The sequence below is a fragment of the Eumetopias jubatus genome, unplaced genomic scaffold (genome assembly GCF_037043125.1).
Source record: "Eumetopias jubatus isolate StellerSeaLion01/CBP00866 unplaced genomic scaffold, mEumJub1_p1.0 scaffold_4, whole genome shotgun sequence".
Lineage (NCBI taxonomy): Eukaryota > Metazoa > Chordata > Mammalia > Carnivora > Otariidae > Eumetopias > Eumetopias jubatus.
In genome coordinates this window covers 95,866,931-95,882,687 of record NW_028274810.1, presented here as the reverse complement: position 1 = coordinate 95,882,687, position 15,757 = coordinate 95,866,931, and the positions used below count along the sequence as shown (strand labels likewise).

Genomic DNA, 15,757 nt, shown 5'->3' with positions numbered 1-15,757 from the left:
CTCACTTCCACATTTCAAAAATAATTGCTCCTGTTTATTGAGCATTTGCTAAGTCTCAGCCATTGCGCTAGTCACTTTACATTATGTTATCTCACTTGTCCTTGACTACAATCCTACCAAAGGAATACCAAAAAGTGTTCTTTTCCCCCATCTTGCAGATGGGGCTCAAGGAAGTGGTCTCCGTTCAAGGTCCCAGAGGTAGTGAGTGGCGCAAGGCAGCCAAAATTTAAACCGGAACCTGACTCAAGTCCACCTTAGAATCCATTCTCCTGAGCATCAAAACCTCAGCCCCATTCATTCATTTATTCCACAAATATTTAAGATCCTGCCTGTGCTGAGGTCCGAGAAGATCCAGGTGAACAAAACAGAAGACCCTGCCCTTAGAAGCTTACATTCCCGTGGGAGGAGACAGACGATGAACAATATAAAGAAATAAAGGATACAGTGTGTTGGTAATAAATTCAAAGGAAATTTTTTTTAAATAATAAAAACAGGGCGGGGGGATATGAAATCTCTTTCTTTATATCCCCAAGGAACCTATATCATTGGCTCAATGAAAGTTTACTTCATTCACCTGTGACTTTCCCCCTCCCTCCCCGCCACACACACGCATCCCTTTCTCGTGCTGAGGGCAGTCCCTGGCACATTCTATGGCGGAGCTCGCTTTAGTAAATAAGTTTAGGAGTCCTGGATTCTCTAGGCCTTGGGCAAGTCCCTGCCCCTCTCTGGGCCTCAGTCTCCCCATCGGTATAAGGAGGAGTCGGACTAGAAAGGCTCCCTAAGGTCCCGTCCAACTCTGACGCTCTAGGATTCTATGAATAGGGTTAAAGAGAACAGGGACCAGCGATTGCTTCCCCACCCTAGCTACTGTTACTAGACGAGGGCCATCTCCTGGTACGAGTGGAAACTCCTCCCTGAATCGGGGAGGTCTTTGGGGCATCCCATCATGCATCGCGACTTTGCCTCTCTAGGAGGCACGTTTTGGCCTCTTTGGTCACGATCATCCCTTTGGATCCAGCCAAAGAGTGCGCCTCGTTCCTATGGCAACCGCGCCAGGTCCACGCGCAGACGGCGGGTAGCAAGGGTCAAAACAGATTCGCAAAGTAGAAGTCTTCGACCCGTTCAGTCCGCGCCTTCGGTGAGCCGAGCCTTTAAGTGTCACGTGACCCGTCCCGCTCGTCCCCGCCCCTCTCCCCGCCCGAGGTCCCGGCTAGCGCTAGTGCGGACCGGAGGCTCCCGGCCCGGCGGACTAACTGGAGCACGGACGCTGCAGCCGGTTGGGCCGGTGCCCTTTCCCGGTAACTCCCTCCCGGCGTGACGCGCGGAGACGCGGACGCGGCGGGGCCGGGCAGGCTCGGGGATCTCCCGTCAGTTCCTCCTCGTTCCCGGTTCCCCCGGGCCCGGGGAAAACCGGGAGCCGGCAGGGCCGGGCCCAGGGCTCTCGGTGGGCGGCGGGGAAGGCGGCCGTCTCCTGGAGGGTTGCGACCTCCGGCGGGAGCTCAGACCCGGAGCGTGCCTCCTGGAGCCGCTGCCCTGACCAGGGGATGCTGCCCGCGGGCGGTAGCCTACCTGTTGGGCAGGTGGTTTCCTGCCCGAGGCCGGCACACTCGAGCTCGAGCCTGCCAGCCAAAGAACTTCACAGCCCCCCCGCCTCTTGGGCTGCTCACTGGAGGCGACTGACACGGTGGAATAAGGCAGCGATTGCACTGCGTGATAGACAAAAATAATAAGTATCACTTTCTGACTGTTGACCCTATGTTCAGTAAATCCTTTACATACATTTAACTCCCTTGCTGATCCTTTCAAGGTGGTATTATTCACCTCCATTTATGAATGACACTGAGGCTTAGCAAGTTTAAGTAACTTGCCCAAGGTCATAAAGTGGTGGAGGACAGATCCCAATATGAGTCTGTTTCCAGAGCCTGTGTGCTTAAGCAGTAGCTACCTCACCTTCCCGAGCTTTAGCGCCCTGTACGTGTTTTATAGGGCGGAATAGGTTATAGGTTGCCTTAACGAGGAAGAAACTGAATTGTTTTAGGATTTTTGTTCAGCATGCATGCAGTCCTAAAAATTGGCAATCAAATGAGTCAATTTCGTGAGCACTCCCAGGCACTATTTAGACTTCCGCTTGTCAAAATCCACCGCTGTTCCAGCTTTGCCTTCCTTGAGTAAGGTGTCACATTAGACACTTGAACCTTAAAACTTTAGTAATTCATGAAAAGTCAAGATAAATATGACCCTTGAAAATTCACCGTATGTTGGCACAAAGGTCATAATTCTGGACTGTAAATTCCGTGCAATACAGCACTACCTTGTTGATTAACCAACCAGGATTGTTTCCGAACCCACAGTGCATTCAGTTACTGCACTCACCAGACATGGATCTTTAACGTTTGAAGACCCTGCCTGGTCTACAGCCTTTGCCATTAATCTCCCATCACGTGGAAAACTAAATTTTTTCTCCCAGGTTTTTCCTCATCTTTGGTCTCCATTTATAATAACCATATCGCTCATGGTTAAAGAGCATCCTCCCTATTTTCTTGGTCCAGTGGGTGTGGTGAGAATAGAATTGGGGTACACAATGTCATAACCGTTTTTTTTTTAAGAGTATCTCACTTTCCTACTTGTACTTATTTAACACCAAGAACGTCACAACTATTGAATTTCATAGTTTTGCACCTGGCAAATCTTATGATCTCATGAATTTATTTAGCCTGTACTCAGTGAAGTGTTCTTAAGCCACGTATCTTTAAGTTTAAAGTATTATTGTCAGAATAAGTAAAACAGTGTATTTAAGATGTAGTTGCCTTGATTTTCCTATGTATGTTTTCCCACATTTGCTTATTATTTCTTCATCTCATTCATTTTCAGTCATTTCTAGAGCTTTTCTAATCCAAGGAGTCTGGAAAGTTGCTGTTAATTCTTACTGCTCATCTTTTCATCTATAATAGTTCTTATGTATGATATATTCAAAAATAGTAGCAAGATTGTTGATTTTAAAAGACCTGGTCAAACAGATTGACACTTTTCCTGCCAAATAGCATTTGTTTGTTTGTTTTATTTTTCATCTATATATCTAATCCCTTTATCTAAAAAGCAAGACTGTCCAGGTTTCTACCACTGAAACTTACTGCTTCTTCGATCATTTCAGCTCTGGAAAGGAAGAGAAATGGAAGTGAAAAAGTTGAGCATTTCCTGGCAGTTCTTGATAGTTCTGGTTCTGATCCTGCAAATTCTGTCTGCGTTGGATTTTGACCCATACAGAGTCCTAGGGGTCAGCCGAACAGCCAGTCAGGCTGATATTAAAAAGGCTTATAAGAAGCTCGCCCGGGAATGGTAGGTGAAACAAAGAAATAGCAGTTTAATATAAGCTAAGCAGTTTTAGTAGGGGAATGAAGCCTAAATTATGGTTAGCTTTTATTTATCTCTGTTTCTATAAATATATGTATCTGTCTAAAATATTTTATTGGGGAGAACTAATGTTCATGTTATTCTTTAATTTTTAGTGATGAGATCCAAAGCCTGTGTTGCTCTGAAACCCCCTTTTAAGAATTCTTTGGCCTTAAGGGTTACCCTAGATGCTGCTAGCGTATTTAATGTTAAAGTCAAAGGGAGCTTTAGTTTTAAAATATATATGTAAATAATCAACCATAGATCAGCTAACCATCCCCACGATGTGTTATTCATAAAGTAACTATGAGTGTCATTGCTGAAGGGAACACCCTCCAATCCTGTGTTCTAAATTATTAATATTAAGCTTTCAAGAAAATTTAGAGTAAGAGCTTTTTGCCCTCAATTTTACAATATTTAGGAACTGAGTACATTACTCTTAAAAATCATCCTATAGAAAGATCGTGATTTTTACCTAGATAGGTTTTGTATTTGCTAAAGAGTATACAAGTGTTTGTGAATTAGCAGGATAGCAATAAATTTAAAACTTACGGACAGACATCGTCAGTTTTTTCCCCCAGTGCTTTGGACATGCCAAAGAGGTAGAAGTATCTGGATCATATAGCTAGAGGGGAGCAGCAGGAGGGGAAAAGATGGGAAGGGCACAGGTGACTAGAAGTTGGGGGAGCCAGTCATAGGTAATAAAAGCAGGTTTGGGGTGAGACCGATCATTGCACACATACTGCGTGCTAGGCTCCAGGTTCTATGCTTTTTATCTTATTTACGCCTTATAATTCCCTATGAGGGAGATATGCTGTCCCTCTTTTACCTGTGGGGAAATCTAGGCTCACTGTTATTAAGTATTACTTCTGGGCTCCATAGCTTGACCTTCTGCACCAATAGGTAGTTTATTGCTTTTTTTACTTTCTAATCACATACGCGTCTGAGCAGACGTAAGAGTGAGTGGGTTAGTGTTGGGGCGGGCAGGAAGTTAGGCAGGAGCAAAGCTGCCACATGCAGATGACATTGCAGGCTGTGCATGACTCTGCCTGACACCATTATTCTTCAGTGAAGCATGTAACTTAGTTTTAAGCTGGTTGCGATAAAGGTAAAATATAGTTTAAATTATAATGTTTTGAATTCATAAATATTTTAAACCAAACTCCAATCACAGAGAATCCAGAATTCGATACTAAAAATACAATCTGATTATGTGTGGCCCCTTTCCAGGGGTTCTCTTTACAGTAAAATTGCTTTCCACGTCATTTCAAACTCTTGCCTCTTTATATTTAAAGCAAAATACATAAATCTGCAAGAAATCCATAAGGTAGCAACATTCTTTTGGACAGGGTACTGGCCTTTGGAAACATTTTAGAAGCAGAAATGATCGCTTGAGTATGTGGGATTTATTAAAATGTACAGCTTTGACTTTTCTGTCTTCCAGAGCTGAAAAGGGTGTTATGCTATTAATTAAATGAGTCATATGCTTCTCTTCCTTAATTAGATTCTCTCTAGGAGTCATTCATCACCTTAGAAATATAGAGAGTATCATCCAGGGAAAGTCTAAAATTTTACTTCACCTTTGTATTTTCACTGTGTTATTCCTTGTTGCTTTTTTGGCTATGGCAGTGTTTTATCCCTAAAATCATTGGTTTCACTTCGTGATGGCTTCATATGCACTGAAGATAGCCAGTTTGACTTTTCGGAATGAACTGCAGCTGGGGGAAGTGGTTAATCATTGAATTGGGTTTGTAACTCTCCTCTGCTAGGTTTTACTACTAAGTAATGTTTCTTAAGCTTCTCAAGAGCTTTCCCCTTCTTTGGTGAAACCATTTCAAGTCACTTTTTTCTCTCAGGAAAGCTATGTTTCTCTCCTAATAATTAAGTTTTAACATAGGTGCCTTTCTTTTGTCGTCTACATTGGCGAAATAAACACCCTCACATCCCAAGAAAGAGGCGTCCTAAAATTTGATCGGAAACAAATGGGTATAACATGGTCAGTCACTGGAACAGTAAAACGATTTGTCTACGACTTTTCTGTATTACTTTTTCTACAGCCAGTAGGTACCAAGGACAGTATTTTCTTCATTTCCAGGTTTAAAGGACGTGTATCATATTGCGGTTGGTGACATGTTTCCTACACACTGAAAATAGTACTGGGCAGTTCTTTCCTAGAGCTGGATTTATCCTTTTTTCTACATGTTTGCCACCTTGTGGTAGTGTCCTGCAATTAGGAAAATATCCCTTATAACCTGAAACTGTCTTGTGGCTTCCTCCCTGTTCTCTGGCCTTGGTTTTGTCTGCGTCAGGATCTGTGGTTCTAACCCAGCCACCCTCACAGCCCTCTCCTTGGTTTGGTCTCCTCAAAAGCCCCTTCCAGTCCTTCCCCTACCACATTCTGTATGTTAAATCTTCATTTGTGTGAATGCATCATTTCTCTCTTTTCAGCCTAAGTTTGAATATTTAAAACACTTTTTTTTTGTCATCCAGAAACATGCTTTGGAACCACCATCTTGTTTCCTTAAGTCATACGATTTTCATTATACCCAGCTGACATTTTTTTCTCACTAATATCCATAATGAGAACTAAATAGTTAAGGGAGGAATGATGTCTAAATTCAACAGCCAGCCATTTTCAGTTTATTTTTAGAGAAATCAGAATATGTGGTATAATTCATTCAAACATGTTCCTGCCAGAATAAGCTGATCAAGTCATAAATTTTCTTTATTCCAATGTACTTGGTGCTGTTTTTAGTAGTCATTTGCTTCCAGGTGGATTGTTTCTCTTTCCTGAACCTTTGCTAGAGGAAATTTACTAAAAGTTAGCAGAAGTGGTTACATAAAGAGTACTCTGTAATAGAGTCTCTTAACAAAAAGAACGTTGAAAAATCAGTTGGTATAAAACACTGATTCAGGTCTTGGGGGGATCCTAAGGAAGTAAAACCTAGCCCCTACTTTCCAGGACTTTAAAAATCTCCAAAGTGGAAATTGGCATAAACACAGGCAGATTACAGAATAACATATGACCGCAAATGGATATAGTTAATTGTCAGCTGTGTAAAATAGCAAACATTAGTTCTAACAGAAGTTTAAATCACTTTGCATAAACTGTAGATTTTTCTCACCTCTTAAAACATGGGGCCTGGAAATCATTATCCATTTATAGGTAAAAGGCCACCTTAGGCAAAAAGGGACAAGCAGAGCAGTAACGAAACTGAAATGTTCTCATTTGAACATCAGCAGCCATATGCTATTTGGAACATGGTTGACACTAAATGAATTCACGCCGTGTCGGAAAGCTATTTCCTGTGTCTACCTGAGTTGTCAGAAGAAATCCCTTCCTTGATAACATTCTAACCTTGGGATGAGTTGCTGCCATCCTGGGAAGAGAAGTCGGTTCGTAGGGCTCAGTGACATTAGCTTGGAACCAGCTTCAGCAGTGTTAAGGAACCAGGTAAAGACATGCCTATAGCGCACCTTTCCTCAGTGGGATGCTGCCAAACTCCCTGGTGCTTTGAAAATGTGCCCTGCTGAAGTGCTTTGGGTAGAAACACCTGTTTCAAAGTTTCACTTAATTATTATGGTCACGTGAAGCAAGTGATTGCTTCTACCATTTATTTTTGAAACCGTCCTAACAGAATGGCCTTCCATTTGCCTCTGATGTAGTGAACTGTGTGTACAAGATGTTAATTGTGTGTAAAACATTAAATCCACACTCACTGCCTGCCCATTTGTGTTTCAGGCATCCTGACAAAAACAAAGATCCTGGAGCAGAAGACAAGTTCATCCAAATTAGCAAGGCTTATGAGGTATCATGTCAAACTTGTGATGCATCCATTAGCTCTGATAAAATATTTTTTTAAGTGGCCAGTTTTGTGAAGACTCTCAGAAGGGGCACGCTCCCAATGCCCTTGACCCAGTTTCTAGATGACGGTAGAGAGAGCATATTTAGCCACATCCAATACGTTGAAATTGGTGCCTGAATACTTCAGCCCTTTAAAACAAAACAAAACAACAACAACAACAAAAAAAACTGGCCTATTTTAAAGGCTTTAATTGGAATTGTAGAATTCTCAGAATTCCTAAATGTAGGTCTCTATTTCCTTTGTAGAAACTTTTATCACATGCTCACCTCAGCAGCATATATACTAGAGCTTATATTAAAGAAAGACTGGTGTTCCTGTATTTATTAAAGTCGCACAAGGTTACAAGTACATGTAAACACCAGATTTTCAACAGTTTTCCAACAGGTCAGCTTACGTAGCTTGGTCTAGAATGGGCACAAAAGATCAGTCCGTGGCTTCCTGATTTGTGTATGGTAATGCTCTTCTAGAGACAGCGCTTGGCTCATAGAATGGCACATCATCCTAAAACAGCTTCTCAAATTTTAGACTTCAGAGTTATTTCTAAGTAAAACAAAGCTAACGTACAAGACACTGAACTCAGTTCTGTGGGGACTTTTTGGTGTTCGCAGCTTTTCCTATCTCGGTTTGAGTTATTCCAACTTAAGTGGCATGACCTAGGCCATTTTTTTGTGGTCAACATTATGTTAAGTTTTATTTGTTTTACTGATGTGTCGAGTACTCTGATAACTCAAAATCTCTAAAGCCAAGATGAACGCGAATATCTGAAGGACTGAAGTCTTTTGGTCTTGAAATACTGAACGTTTCTATTGAGAGAGGATTTTCCTGGCATGTCGGAGACTGCATTCGGAATATCGAGCCGTGCTATAGCTTTACATTTCTTTTCCTGTGTCTTCCGTGCTGCTCACAGAATAGTCCTTGGGGTAGAACTTTTTCCATTTCACAGATTTCCTATTGTTGTCTTTCCTTATAGATTCTTTCCAATGAAGAAAAGAGGTCCAATTATGACCACTATGGAGACGCCGGAGAGAACCAGGGCTACCAGAAGCAGCCGCAACAGCGGGAATATCGCTTCCGGCATTTCCATGAGAATTTTTACTTTGATGAATCCTTTTTTCACTTCCCTTTTAATTCGGAGCGGCGGGACTCCATTGATGAGAAGTATTTATTGCACTTCTCACACTACGTGAATGAAGTGGTTCCAGATAGCTTCAGGAAACCCTACCTCATCAAGATCACCTCAGATTGGTGCTTTAGCTGTATCCACATCGAGCCTGTTTGGAAAGAGGTAGTTCACGAACTGGAAGGATTGGGTAAGATAATTTTATTTGCTAGAAGGTGTCTGTATAGAAGAAGGTAGCTTTTGTATCTTGAATTTTATGGGCTCTTGGGGAGAAGGAACAGTGAGATTTCGCTTCACAAGTTCGTGGTGACTGGGGTCTTTCCAGGGACACATTTTCAGAGAAGGAAATATGTCAGCCATTCTCATTTTGCACTACTAATTTGAAGCCTTATCTGTATAGTTTCCTAACATCTAATTGGGGGCCTAATACCTAGGAGAAGTTTAAAAATTATTGGTTGAGCAAAGCAGCCCTCAAGCATCAATTTTGATGCTGGTGGGATCTGCAGATTGTTCTCATCAGTATTTGTGATTTCATTCTGTGGTTAAATTTGCTAGAGCTGCCATAACAAAATATCACAAAACAACAGAAATGTATTTTCTCACATTTCTCAAGGTTAGAAGTCCAAGATCAAGGTGTCGGCATGTTTGTTCTTTTTTTCTGAGGCCTCACTCCTTGGCTTGCGGATGGCCACCTTCTCCCTGCGTGTCCACATGGTTGTGTCTCTATGTGCATGTTTCTGGTATCTCTCTCTCTCTGTGTCCTAATCTCTTTACAAGGACACCAGGCATATTGGATTAGGGCCCACCCTACCGACCTCATTTTAACTTAATTACTTCCTTAAAGGCCCTGTCTCTAAATACAGTTACAAAGTACTGGGGGTTAGGACTTCAACTCCATCCATAACACTCATGGTCTTGGGTTACCACTCTGGATCACAGATTAACCCTTCCTGTGTTCATAGTGACCACTTAGTGCCAGGAAAATGCCAGCAATCCAGACAGGGTATTTATTTTAACGACTCTGAAAAGTTGGAATTACTGAATTGTGTGTGTGTGTGTGTGTTGTGTTTTATAGGCATTAGCAGGCCTATTCTTGAGTAACTAAAAAAGGCCCAAACTCAATCATAGGGGCCAAGAGCCTAGATGTCTCTGGAGAGAACAGACCAATGAAAACCATTAGTTCGTTTATCCTAAAACAGAAATTTTCAGCTTGTGGTTCAGAAGCACTCCAATTTGCCGAAATGCTTTCGTGAGACTGAGTAAAGAAGTTCTTGGAAGAAGATGAGGAAATAAGTTTAGCACAGTGTCAGCCATGTGGTGGGCAGTCAGCGGATGCTTGCTGGTGGTGCATAATGAGTGAACGAGAGGGTAAGATCAGCTGGAAGCCCCTGGGTTGAACAGCTTCTTCGTCAAAAAGTGTAATTGCATTGTATACCCCACTAGGTGGTATACTGAAACCTATCTAACCTCCTTCGTCTAGGAGCCGACATTCAGACCCAATCGCAGAACGTAAACGTTAAACCACCGCATAAGTTAGGAGGGCAGTGCGTTTACACCAAAGTCAGATTAGGGCCAACATTCTATTTTAAACATGCCAGGGGAACAACGTGAAGGAGCGAAGCAGGGTGGTTACCTGTGTCCCATCCCTGGGCTTGGGAGTCATAGGTCAGTGTTCAGTGTATGTGCCGTTCCAGCGAGCACCAGACAGACCAGTGTTCAGATCTGAGCTCTGCCATTTACTGTCTTTGTGTCCTTGGACAAATTACTTAATACACATTTCTCCATCTCTTAAACGGTTGTAATAATGTCAAACCAACAGGATTGATATGAAGATTAAATGAGAAAAATATCTAGGGGCGCCTGGCTGGCTCAGTTGGTTAAGCGACTGCCTTCGGCTTAGGTCATGATCCTGGAGTCCTGGGATCGAGTCCCGCATCGGGCTCCCTGCTCAGCAGGGAGTCTGCTTCTCCCTCTGACCCTCTCCCCTCTCATGCTCTCTCTCTCTCTCATTCTCTCTCTCAAATAAATAAATAAAATCTTTAAAAAAAAAAATGAGAAAAATACCTATTAAGTTTCTAGGCTATATTAAGCACAGACATAAAATGAGCCTCAGGGAATTTCTAATGAACTAGGTTTTCTGGTTTACCAAAGTAAAAATTTTTAAAACGCCTATTTTATAAATTTTTAAAAATCAGTCTCAAATACATGAGTCTACTTTCCTCAACTCACTGGCTACCAGGCACCGACTTTCGACTTACGTTCAGCTAAGTCTCACAAGGTAATTAGAAGTTGGATGGGCAGGAAACCAAGGAGGAACATTATAGGCAGAGGCAACAGGGCAGCCAGAGACACAAAGAGCCTCCAGGGGAGAGGGGGTCGCAGGGTGTGACTCAGGTATAGCTGAGGGGGAGCAAGCAGGAAGAGCACGCTGGGACCAGGTAGTAAGGAGCCTTAAAGTCCAGGCTCAAGAAGCTGGACTTTATTTTACAGTGCGTAATAAAGCCAAGAAAAAATTGTCACGTAAAGGCATGATTTAATCGCATCTACACTTTAGAAAGCTGTTAGAGCCGGTTGAAGGACAGATTGAAGAAGGTCAGAAGAGTGGCAGGGAGGTCACCAGCCCTGGTAGGACAGCAACCACTGGCCCAGACTAGGACAGAAGGAAGAGGGAGGTGGACAAGTGTAAGATATTTGAGAGGTAGGATCGTGGAAGTCTGGAGGGACCTGGCTCCTGGAGACCACCTGAATGTGAGAAATGAGAAAAGGAGAGAGGGGGCCAAGATTGACTCTGTATTCTGACTTGAGCCAGTGGATGGGCAGGGAATTCAGGGAAGAGCTGGATTTGAGAACTTATTCTAAATCGTAACTGCGTTTGGACGTACTGCACATGATGACATGAAAATAGTAACACTAGCTCGTATTTATGGAGAATTTACCATACGCCTAGCACAATTGCGTCAACCCATATGAAACAACAGCCATTCAAGGCAGGTGCTGCTGTCATCGCTTTTTTACAGACATGTAGCTCATTTTGGGAACCTCGTCAGGGTCCCACCGTTGGTGTTCGGCAAAGCTGGGATTTGAACCCTGGAAGTCTGGCCCTAAGTCCGTGCGTTGCACACCATGCCGTATCGCCTTTTAATGTCCTTAAATCTTTGATGATGGAAGATCTTGCTCTTCTTTTGGTTTGTCATGCTGTTTGATTATAGTAAGTCAGGACTCAAGTGACAGGATGGAAGAAGCTGAATTTAGATCCATAGAAGTGACATTTACTGAGGGTTCAGTCCATTCCCCCACTGCACCCCCGAAGTTCCCTGGAAGGCTGGTTTTGACCAAATGTATCAGTTTGGTTTATAAACCATTTTCCTCTTTGGAACGTTTGGATTGGTTCAAGATTCCCGACAGTCAAGGTCCACTTGGTTACCGCTGGGTGGCAGCACGATGAGATCCTTATGGCGTCCATGGCCATTTCCCTGTCCCGGTGAGGCAGCACTACCCTTTAAGGCAGATACTGCCAAAAATGTTTCTTTTTTTTTTTTTTTTTAACATTTATTCCAGAGATAGAGAGGACATGAGCAGGGGGAGGGGCAGAGGGAGAGGGAGAAGCAGACTCCCCACTGAGCAGGGAGCCCCATGCGGATCATGACCTGAGCCAAAGGCAGACAGACACTTAACCAATTGAGCCAACCAGGGTACCCCCTACCAAGAGTGTTTCTATTCTGAGTTAATAGGAAGAGCAGACTGGGGCACCTGGTGGGCTCAGTCAGTGGAGCGGGTGACTCTTGATCTCGGGGATGTGAGTTGGAGCCCCAGGTTTTATGTAGAGATTATTTAAAAATCTCTCTCAAAAAAAAAAAAAAAGGAAGAGCAGACCATCTTAAAGATCAGCTGAGAGGTCTGGGGAAGCTCGGATCTTCTGTCAGAATAACGTAAAATGCCTGGATTGCCATGGATGGATGAAAGAGAACAGTTCTACCCCGGGGAGAGATGCGGCCGCTGGTTAGGTAGAGTCCACAGCCATGCGGCGGGGTAGCGGCTAGTGTACAAAGCAGCCCACGTGTGTGGACAGCCGCCCTGGGGAGAAGGGCCAGAGTAATCGGCACTGCCTTCAACCTCGAGGAGCTTCCTGTTGAGCTGAAGAGAAAAGATGTACCCAGAGAATGCACACCTGACATTTGCAAGTACAGAATCACATTTGCAATTACAGAATAATAAGCGCTGCAGGAGTAAGCAGAGGATGAGAAAGAATTCATGTTCTCATTTCACACTCTCTTCTTGGTGAACCAAGTACTATGTTAGACGTTAATATATAAGTTGTAATAGGTTTTATTGAGCCTTTCAGTTGTTTGGCATTGTGCTAGGTGTGTTTTGAGGATTGTCTGTATCCCCAGAGCAACTCAGGGAGAGACCGCTATTATCCCTGTTTTCCAGATAAGCAAACCGAGGCCCAGGAAGGGTAAGGAACTAATCAAGGTCACACTCTCCACAGGTAGAAGTGCTGGGATAGAGATCCAAGAGCACAACTCTAGGGCACACATTCACCCACCATGTAGAAGTGCTGGGATAGAGATCCAAGAGCACAGCTCTGGGGCACACATGCGCCCACCATGTAGAAGTGCTGGGATAGAGATCCAAGAGCACAGCTCTGGGGCACACATGCACCCACCATGCTGCACGGCTTCGAAAATCAGCAAAACGTGGTCCTTGCATTAGCAAACTCAGGTGGGAGACACAAGTGAATTATCACAGTGCTCTGCATGCTCACCGGGAGGGGCACAGACAGCGACCAGGGTGTCGAGGAGGCTCCATGTCTTAAAATCAAATACCATTTTAGGGCAGTCCAATTTGAACAATCCTGCAAATTATTCACCATGACTTCTCATTTATTTTTTGTAAAGATTTATTTATTTATTTTAGAGAGAGAGAGCGTGAGCAGGGGGAGAGGCAGAGAGAGAGAACCTCGCGCAGACTCCTCGCTGAGCATGGAGCCTGATAGGGAGCTTGATCTCATGACCCTGAGATCATGACCTGAGCCAAAACCAAGAGTCAGGTGCTTAACCGACTGAGCCCCCCAGATGCCCCATGACTTCTTATTTTAAAAGAAGGAGTAATTTCTCCCTTTTAAGGAATTGTTAAGTTTATAACAGTGTTACACTGTCTAGGAAAAGGGTCTACCTAGATACTGGTTTTAAAAAAATCTGCTTTAGCTCCATATCCTTGATTTTGTTCCATTTCACATTATTTTGCATCTTTTAATTTCTTTATTGGTGGGTTTGTGTTTAGTCAGATTCGACAGTGGCCTATTCCTCCAGTTGGCGCTGTACATTCCTTAAGACATACGCAAAACTTGTGGGGCTCCTGGGTGGCTCAGTCGTTGGGCGTCTGCCTTCGGCTCAGGTCATGATCCCAGGGTCCTGGGATCGAGCCCCACATCGGGCTCCCTGCTCCGCGGGAAGCCTGCTTCTCCCTCTGCCACTCCCCCTGCTTGTGTTCCCTCTCTCGCTGTGTCTCTCTCTGTCAAATAAATAAGTAAAATCTTGAAAAAAAAAAGACATATGCAAAACTTGAAATAAAGATGAATGTGTCTAGAGGTGCCTGGGTGGTTCAGTTGGTTAAACATCTGCCTTCAGCTCAGGTCATGATCCCAGGGATCGAGCTCCGCATTGGGCTCACTGGTCCACAGGAGGCCTGCTTCTCCCTGTCCCTCTGCTGCTCCCCCTGCTTGTGTTCTCTCTCTCTTTCTGCCAGATAAATAAATAAAATCTTGAAAAAAAAAAAAGGATGTGTCTATGTTATAAAGGAGAAAAAGAATTTCCCTAAAAGTTGCAATACACATTGGTACCTCAAAATAGAGGTGCAACATGGACACGTTTAGTACTGTACAGAAGGAAGACTTCTTACAACCTCAAGAAGAGAAGGAAATGTTAGTGTTTTTAATTACCCAGGATCTGCAAATTAGCCAGGAACGACAATCCATATCAAAATCAAATGTTTCTGGAAAAGGTCGCATCTGCTTTCCCTTTCTTTTAAAATTCACTACTCCTGTGCGTTTGGATTTGGGGCATGTCCGTCTGTCCTCTAGCCAAGCTCTGCTAAATCAAGATAAGAATACATGGATAGTTTTACTTGCTGTTGGCCAACTGAGCTTGCTTTATGGACGCTGAACTTTGAAATGTAGAAAATTCAAAGGCAAAGGAGGAGACAGTGGAGACTGTGTTGTTCTCTGTGACTCAGAGACCCCAAGTCACCACCCGCCGCTGGTCATTTCCCAGCTGGAGTCTCTGTGAGATATCAGCGCTGCCAGCTTTTCTCACTCTTCCTTCCCAGCTTGGGTGGGGAGGGGGGAGGGTTAGACCTGAACTCTCTTTTTTTTTTTTTTTAAGATTTTATTTATTTATTCGAGAGGGGGAGAGAGCGCGCGCACACGCGCAACAGTGGTGGAGAGGGGCAGGAGGAGAGGGAGAAGCAGATTTCATGCTGAGCAGAGAGCCCGATGCGGGACTCGATCCCAGGACTCTGGGATCATGACCGGAGCCGAAGGCAGATGCTTAACCAACTGAGCCACCCAGGCGCCCCTAGATCTGAATTCTTATTAAATATTTTCTCAGGAAGAAAAATACCACCAATTGAAACACCAAATATTTATCATTCTTTATTCTATTCTAATCCATATGCTAGTTAATACAGAAGAGAGGTAAAATTCCTCCAGAATTTGGAAGTGGATTATGATAGTAACAATCGAAGTCCTTTGTAGAAATGATCTAAGAAAATGGCCTTTATAGATTTGGAAACACTTTTAACGAAGGTGATGTATGTAAGGACTCAGCGGTAATTTAAGTAAAAGAAACGAAGCCTAACCGCTTGTATTCTGTTCTCACCAGGAAAGAAGCTGTACTGATGGGAGGGCGGGAGAGGTGGGGGAAGGACGTCTGAGAGAGCAAGGGTTTGCCGTGTGTATGCCACTCCGCGGGAGGAGACCAGCTGCTCGAGGCAAAAATCCCACCCCCACAGACACGGTCTCGGTCTCAGGCCTCGGTCTCAGGCCTCACCGTGGCCTGGATGAAATAATACCGAATAAGAACAGTTGTAATTAATTAGGCACCTACTGTATTCCAGGCTCGGGGTTAGGTTCTGTTTTATGTTAATGTGATTTAGTCCCAACAGAACAACTTATCTTCATTTTACGAACGAGGAAACAGACCCAGGGAGGTGAAATGACGTGCCTGAAGTTACACAGCTAATGGGGAACAGAGCTGGGCTTGAATCTGGATCTGATTGTGAATACTGATTTTTAATTCATTGGTGGTGGTTGTTTTAAAAAAACCCGAGTGCCTACTAAGTTTTTTTTAAAAAAACCGCGTGCCAGGAACTGTTCTAGATA

The 15,757-nt window shown here is 43.6% G+C and overlaps 1 protein-coding gene across 2 annotated transcripts in view; it reads left to right on the top strand.

Annotated features, from left to right (window-relative positions):
• The first annotated feature begins 1,212 nt into the window (after positions 1 to 1,212).
• DNAJC16 (DnaJ heat shock protein family (Hsp40) member C16) overlaps positions 1,213 to 15,757 on the top strand; it is a 39,432-nt gene continuing 24,887 nt past the window's right edge. Inside the window, exons 1-4 of one of the 2 annotated variants that reach the window (XM_028108592.2) lie at positions 1,213 to 1,298; positions 3,152 to 3,336; positions 7,133 to 7,199; positions 8,227 to 8,566. In XM_028108592.2, the coding sequence (XP_027964393.1) occupies positions 3,170 to 3,336; positions 7,133 to 7,199; positions 8,227 to 8,566 (574 nt within the window). In that variant the 5' untranslated portion in view covers positions 1,213 to 1,298; positions 3,152 to 3,169. Of the gene's footprint in view, positions 1,299 to 3,045; positions 3,337 to 7,132; positions 7,200 to 8,226; positions 8,567 to 15,757 lie in introns of those variants that run through there. The other variant, XM_088022605.1, reaches the window with a different exon arrangement.